Source organism: Sebastes umbrosus, chromosome 6, assembly GCF_015220745.1.
Source record: "Sebastes umbrosus isolate fSebUmb1 chromosome 6, fSebUmb1.pri, whole genome shotgun sequence".
In the NCBI taxonomy this organism is placed as follows: domain Eukaryota; kingdom Metazoa; phylum Chordata; class Actinopteri; order Perciformes; family Sebastidae; genus Sebastes; species Sebastes umbrosus.
In genome coordinates, this window is record NC_051274.1 from 30,936,443 (window position 1) to 30,944,552 (window position 8,110).

Here is an 8,110-nt window from a genome sequence, read left to right on the forward strand (position 1 = left end):
GCTGTCATCAATTAACATATTTGATCGTGATTATACGCAAATTAATCGTTTTTTTAAGTGTTCAAAATGTACCTTAAAGGGAGATTTATCAATTATTTGATCCTCTTATCAACATGGGAGTGGGCTAATATGCTGCTTCATGCAAATGTATGTATATATTTATTATTAGAAATCAATTAACGACACAAAACAATGACAGATATTGTCCAGAAACCCTCACAGGTACTGCATTTAGCATAAAACAATATGCTTAAATCATAACATGGAAAACTGCAGCCCAACAGGCAACAACAGCTGTCAGTGTGTCAGTGTGCTGACTTGACTATGACTTGACCCCAAACTGCATGTGATTATCATAAAGTGGGCATGTCTGTAAAGGGGAGACTCGTGGGTACCCACAGAACCCATTTCCATTCACTGATCTGGAGGTCAGAGGTCAAGGGACCCCTTTGAAAATGGCCATGCCAGTTTTTCAGATTTGGAGCGTTATTTAACCTCTTTCCCGACAAGCTACTATGACATGAATAATAAATGTTAAAATGATTTTCTCCGTCCTCTGATTGCTACCAATGGATTCCTTAGGGTTTTCTAGCTTCACATGATGCCAGTATCTTCACTCCAGCTTTAAAACTGAGCCGCTACAACCTAAAAATCGCAAGTTGCGTTAAAGTGTTAAAGAAAAAAGTGGCGTTAAAACAAATTTAATTCGTTAAAAACGAGTTATTATCGTGTCAACTTTGACAGCCCTAATCAATATATAATATTTTTATGACAGTTTTTGTCCTCTAAGGACACCAGAGCAATTTTTTTAAGTGGAAGCACAAGGGTTACCAGCATTTCTATTCATCTTTCTTTATTTCTTCTTTAATTAATGTAATCTTAATAATAAAAATGATGCTCTATGACTTTAGTTCAGTAGGAACTTGTCACATAATATCCAGATAAAACATTAAAAACCTTCCTGCTAAATTTCAAGGTCCCAGGTGAATACCGGGTGAAATAAAAATGATTTTCTCCGTCCTCTGGTTGGTACCGATGGATTCTTTAGGATTTCTAGTTTCATATGATCCCAGTATCTTCACTCCAGCTTTAAGACTGAGCCGGCTACAACCTAAAAATCACAAGTTGCGTTAATGCGTTAAAGAAATTAGTGGCATTCAAACGTCTTTGCGTTAAGGCGTTATGATCGTGTTAACTTTGACAGCCCTTAAAAACACATGTAGATGACCTGAGTGTGGCTTTGATTTGTTAAACATTAACACGCTGTCGTTTTGTGTTTCAGCCGGCTGAAGAAGGAGAGCGACAAGCAGCTGTAACCGGCCGAGGGAGGCGGCGACCGACGGGTGCAGGACACGGGAAGTTGTTACATTCAGTTTTGAATAACGGAAAAGGCCAAGCGGATCGTCTGAGAAACTCTTCTGATATCTGGTTTTTCGTTCCTGTCAAGGACTTCTTCTTTTTTTTTCTTTTTTTTAACTATTATTTTTCAAGACTTTCTTTGGTATTTAGCCAGTAGTAACAACGTCCTCAAGGCTCCTGCATGACAAGCTTCCCTGACGTTTTTTTTCGTAGGTGCTAGAACAAGACACTGTGCTTATCGACAAACAAAAGAAAAAAGAAAAAAAAAGACAAGACCGGTTTATGGAAAAATAACAAGTGCTATCTTAAACTCGACATTTATTTTAATACATTGTTGGAGGTTTTTTCATAATTTTAAGAAAAAGCTACAGCATGGCGTTTTTGAGTCTGTAAATAGTATATATAAACATATAATTATTATTATAATTATTATTATTACTAGGTGTGGACTCCAAACCAAGTCGTTTCAACCTCCGATATAATTGTTTTGAAGCATTATCCCTTGTTTCAGAGGGGAGCACCACGGCATTATTATACGAGCAGTTCCTGAGGGTTCAGTTGTAAACGTTCCTCTGACATCACTGTGTTAGATTTTAGTCCCGCATACACCATGTAAACCATAAACCTGTCACACACACACACACACACATCCATTCATCACGCAGCAGGTTGTCAGAATGTGTCAACTCAACAACGCTACGTTGAGTTCATGATTTGAAACACTTGAAGAGGGTGACGCCGTTAGTCGCCGAGGTTTCTGTGGAGTGCACACAACGAAGCCGTGGATTCAAAAAGAAAAGTTTGCACTGAGAGAGTTCCACTCCGTTTTGGTTTCGCTTTAAAATCAATATTTAAGTCATTGGAGTAATACTTCATTGCTTTTTATGTTTTTGTTTTTACAGAGAAATGATTTTAATTATGATTTTAAACGCGCCGGAAATTTGGCTGAACTGAAGAATTTTAAATTACCAGGACCTGGATTTGAACTATCAGGAGGCTATGACAGGACTTCAGGATTGTTTTAAACGTGTGAATGGTTGGTGCTAGTTGTGTCGTGGGGGGGGGTGTCCTTCTCTTCTCCACCTGGTCCCCATGTTCGTCGCGGGGCTCATGTCCGACTGAGTCGTCCTCCAGCTAGGCTGTAATAATGTTCACTGTGACACTAGAGGGGACGGGGGCCACCAGGAGGTTCAGTTGGGGGGGTCCATGATGTGTGTAAGCGTATACGGTATGTATGGGTGTGTTTTCCTCACAAATGATTTCGTATGCCTTGGTTCCTTTCGGGACGCACACACACTCCTGGGCTTGAGGAGTGTGTGTTTGTGTGTGTGCCACTGACTGTTACGAGTTGTGTTGACCTGTCATGACGGTGCACGTGAGCCCATTTGTTTTTCTTTTTCGCTGTAGCCATGACAACGAGTTGTTCCATGCACTAAAGACTGCTTGACCGTCATGGACATTTAGAAAACTGTGGCTTTTTTTTTTTTTTTTTAACCAAATGAAGAAACTGTACTTGCATTTAAAAGTGACCATATCTTCCCTTGGAGCACTATAATTTACATTTAAACGCTTCATCAAACCCCCCCGCACCCCTTCTTAAAAAGTCCAAAAAAGTCTTTGAAGCCCTCGACGAGAACCCCGTCACTTTGTCTTGCCATCTCCCACCGATCCCTGTCTCTCTCTCTCTCTTCTGACGGCGTACTCCTCATCCTCATCCTTCACCTTTGCCTCGTTTTCCCTGACGATTCCCTTTGCCTTTTACTCCCTCTTTTTGTGTCTCCAAAAACCTTTGATGTTAAGTGTTGTCAATGGTTTAGCTTCTTGTTTCAAAGCGGCAATAGCAGAATGTAAATTCTGACTGCTAAGATTTATATATATACTGGTATCTTGAAGCTTATTGTATATATGAGTAGTCGCCATGGGATGACACAATGTAAACAAAAAGTAGAAATAATAAGAAAAATTGTGAGTCCTGTGTTCTCTCCATTTGAGTATTTTGTAATTTTTTTGAAAAATTTGTGGAATTAAAATAAACGACTAAGTTACACCACAAGAAACGACTTGGATGTTTGTTTTTTTAATGCTTTCTGATGCATCATATTTATTTTAGGGCTGTTGGAGTTAATACAATAATAACACGTTAACGCAAAATCACTTTAACGCCACCAATTTCTTTAACGAAATTAAACTTTCAGAGGTTGTAGCGGGCTCAGTCTTAAAGCTACAGTGAAGATACTGGTGTAATATGAAACTATATGAATCCATTGATACCAAACAGAGGACGGAGAAAATCATTTTTATTCACCCGGTATTAACCTGGGACCTTGTAATTTGGCAGGAAGGTTTTAAATGTCAGAGCATCATTTTTATGTCATCTGAATCATATAAATATTACATTAATTAAAGAAGAAAGAAAGAAAGATTAATAGAAATGCTGTTAACTCTTGTGCCTACACTTTAAAAAAAACTTGCTATGGTGTCCTTAGAGGACAAAAACTCAAAAATATTATACATTGATTAGGGCTGTCAAAGTTAACGCGATAATAACTCGTGATCATCATAAAGTGGGCATGTCTGTAACTCGTGGGTACCCATAGAACCCATTTACATTCACATATCTGGAGGTCAGAGGTCAAGGGACCCCTTTGAAAATGGCAATGACAGTTTATCTTTGCCAAAATTTAGCGCAATTTTGGAGCATGATTTAACCTCCTTAGCCTAAAACATAAGGAATCCATTGGTACCAACCATGTCACAAAGGCGGATAAATAACGCTCCAAACTAAATTTTCAAAGGACCCTTGACCTCTGACCTCCAGATATGTGAATGAAAATGGGTTTTATGGGTACCCACGAGTCTCCCCTTTACAAACATGCCCACTTTATGATACTCACATGCAGTTTGGGGCAAGTCATAGTCAAGTCAGCACACTGACACACTGACAGCTGTTGTTGCCTGTTGGGCTGCAGTTTGCCATGTTATGATTTGAGCATATTTTTTATGCTAGATGCAGTACCTGTGAGGGTTTCTGGACAATATCTGTCATTGTTTTGTGTTGTTAATTGATTTACAATAATAAATATATACATACGTTTGCATAAAGCAGCATATTAGCCCACTCCCATGTTGATAAGAGTATTAAATACTTGACAAATCTCCCTTTAAGGTACATTTGAACAGATGAATAATGTACGATTAATCGTGATTAAATATCTCTTGACAGTTTATTTCTTCGTAAACACACTTGTTTGTATGCAGACTGCTAAATCCCATCAGCCGTGAGACACAATAATCCTGTTTTAAGGGAAAACCATTTAGATTACTCACCGCTCATTCGCTGAATGACAAAGAAAGAAAGAAAGAAAAGAAAACACTCTTTAATTCCCTCTGGTTCTGTTTACAGTTGTTGTGAAATGTGATTCTCCAGCTGAGCAGAGGGACTGACGCTGGGTCTGTTTTCATGATGATACTCATGTCCTACATTTTGCTCTTGAATAATAGAGGTTTTTTTTTGCGTGTTGCAGAATAGATCCAAGCATTCCTGTGTTTTCAGCACTTCCATTTCTCTCAGCTTCACAAACACCGAGCTTTAAGAGATCACCCCCGGCAGCAGGTAGTAAATCTCAGAGCTGAATATTGCTCTGCTCTGGTATAATAACATCAAAAGCCCGGCTAAGCCAGGAGGAACACTTACTCAGGATGAGATGCCTCGCTATCAGCGGGGCAGGGCTGTCATTTCATCCTCTCTGTGTGTGTGTGTGTGTGTGTGTGTGTGTGCGGGGGGGGGAGTGATAGACCGGCAATCTGTGATGGTGTGCCGCGGCGATGGCTGTCATTTTGAGAGGGAGCTATTATTCTACTGCTGCTCTCTGAAATGATGCCCTGTCCTCGGGAAAAAATCAAGGTTCCTTTGGATGCTCTATCCCGGGGCTGTCATGTGACGGAGGAGGAGGTTGTGAGGAGGTGCTGCTTGTTGTCGCCGGCTCACACAGCCTCCCCATAAGACACAACAAGACGTCAGAGCCGAGCAGCGCCGGCTGCTTGAATAATTCATCCTCCTCCTCCTCTTCCTCCTCCTCCTCCTCTTCCACACCGCCGATGGAGCGACTGTGACTTGTGTCAACTCAAATCCTTCTCATAATAATGTGTGTACCCCTCAGGCTTCCACACAGGGATACACAGTCTCAAGAAAAAATCTGCTCTTTCTGTCTGAATAGCAAAATGTCTTGTGCAGGGTTATTGTATCTGTTGCAGCAGGTCTCGGACACGGAGCCTCCTCATCATCATCATCATCTTCCTCCACCCTCCTGTCGTTTCCTTCCGCTCCACCGGGCCTGGCCTGGCTGCTGCAGGAGGGTGATGCTCGGTGGCAGAGAGGAGGCCTACATGCTATTAGTGCATTCAGCTGGAAGGTAGCTGCGTGTTCCTTCAGCGGGTAGCTCTGCGGCCGCCCTGTTTATCTTAAAATGAGCTGTGTTGACACTGAAAGCAAATCTGTCGTCTGAATTAGATATACAAAGAGACATGACACCAGTTTTTTATGTGTTTTGGTGCAGAATTAAAATCACTGCTTCTGTGTTTTCTCCTTCACTTTAGGAAACAAGCGACCTGAGGTTATGTAAAAAACTCAATAAATTGAGCACAGCTGTAGGAATTTGATGCGATGCAAATAAAGGTAATTAAACACATCTGAAATGCAAATGTGCCCGTCTCAGATGTGCATACATGCATTTTATTTAAAACAAGGTTGGTCCCTGCATTTCAAGCATCTGAATATGTTTATCAATGAAACAACCTTCCTTTTGCAAGGAGAGGTTAAAGCACACAGGAATGATGACTACACCTGGGAGGATACACTCTTAAAGAGGACCTGTTACACTTATTTGCAGGTGCATACTTGTATTTTGAAGACGTTTACATGCTTTCACATGACTCATGTCAGTAACAAGTGTGTTTCAGTGTGTGTGGTCCGTGAGTTCAGGAGTTAACTGGACACAGGAGAGGATGTTGGGCCTTTTGGCAGCGATCTGGCAGGACATTTTTCACGGTCTGGGGATCTCTTTTGGAAAACTTTTTGTAATAAACTATAAAATAATACTTTTAGTATTTTTATAGTTTAGTATTGCTACTTTTACTTATAGTAGTAAATGATCTGAATACTTCTTCCACCACTGCTTTATACTTCTACTATATTTCAGTGTGAAATATTACACTTTTTATATCTTTATTGTACTTTTCAGACTACACTACCCATAATGCAACTTGGTCACAGATAGTGGATTCGTTAGTTTCAGGTGTGCTATGCCAGTAGAGGCTAATGTAGTCTTGAGCTGTTGGCCTCCAGTAGAGCTGAGGAGTGGTCTAGAGGTCTGGTAAGATCACTTCTTCTGTCTAACTCTGCATCAACAGATTCAGTTTCAAACTTGTCGTCTTCAGACCCAGCAGATGTTGACTCAAGTGACATCAGTTGAGGATATTTATCAGAGTTTACTCAGCTCCCTCTGGAGGCTTCATACAACTTTGCCAAGTAAAGGTGTATAAATGCTACGTTAATGCACAAGGCATTTAGCGTGCAATAAGAACGCCGTTCTTGCTTTTCATGTGTCATTTGTACACCATGTAGTCTGTACTGACTGCAATGTAAACACATCTGGGTAAATATGCTACGCTCAGAGCTAGTGACGCAGGATAGAAAGGGAGAAAGACTGCGTATGGTTGGTGGGTGGGGAGGTAGATGGGTCCAACAACGGTGTTTTGTTTTTTTAGTGATGTTTGTGTTTTCCGTACTACTGTTGCGTTATTTCCATACGTGATTTACTTAGTTTACGTACTTTTTTCATGCCCAACCATGATGTTTTTTTCTAAACCCAAGGTTTTGTTGCCTAAACCTAACTGCAGACGTTACTGTGTCATTTGTACATTATGTTTTTGTTGCATGGCGTACAAATGACACATTTTTTGTTGCATGGCGTACAAATGACAGGCTAAAATGCGTCTTCATGACACATCAAATGTAATGTTGTGCTATTTATACGCCATCCTGTGTTTTTATTATCAAACTTGTAGTCTTCAGCTCTAACTGATGCTGACTCAAGTGACATCACTTGAGGCAGTTTTTCAGATTTCACACAGCTCCATCTGGAGCCACAAAAGGCTTTTTACAACTTCTTTCACATTATGTAGTAGTACTCACCAAGGCCTGAAAATAGACTTTAATGAGTAAAATCGGTCCAATAGAGAGCTGCAGGAATGAGTCCTAAAACCCAGAAATGAGTTAACAATTTAGCACTTCTGGTTCCCTCGTCTGGAAGTCAATGTTTTTTTGTTAGATGCCTGAAATAAAGTCTGTGGTTAACACAAGCTGAAGACATTTAACATTTTGTTCTACAACATAAAATACATCAATAAATTCCCTACTCATGAATTTTGAAGCTTCTACATCGTCTTAAAAAAGGCGGTTGTTAACCAGAAACGTGTGTTTACCACAGAGTTTATTTTCTGCAATAATCCAAAACACAATGGAACAATCCCATTGGCCTTTTGTGGAGGGAACCAGGGCGATGCTAACTTCCTGTTTGGCCTTCAAAACTACGTCATCCCTGCAGCGCTCTATTCCTCTTTAAATAAAGCTGTGAAGGCTGAGCTCTCCGTTACATCTTGGTTGGACACCAATAAAAAGATTGTTGAAATAGAAGTCGGGGAGGATACTACTGCTCTAAATACCACGCGTCATATTTCATGTCCAAGAGTC

General features: G+C 40.4%; 1 protein-coding gene across 7 annotated transcripts in view; it reads left to right on the plus strand.

Moving 5' to 3' along the window:
* rerea (arginine-glutamic acid dipeptide (RE) repeats a) overlaps nucleotides 1–3,412 on the plus strand; it is a 186,744-nt gene extending 183,332 nt beyond the window's left edge. For all 7 annotated transcript variants that reach the window (XM_037772956.1, XM_037772953.1, XM_037772955.1 and 4 more), the window contains one exon: nucleotides 1,283–3,412. Coding sequence is in view for 6 of the 7 variants with exons in the window: in XM_037772953.1 (XP_037628881.1) it covers nucleotides 1,283–1,316 (34 nt within the window). In the remaining variant the exon portion in view is untranslated. The remainder of the gene's footprint in view (nucleotides 1–1,282) is intronic.
* The last annotated feature ends 4,698 nt before the right edge of the window (nucleotides 3,413–8,110 follow it).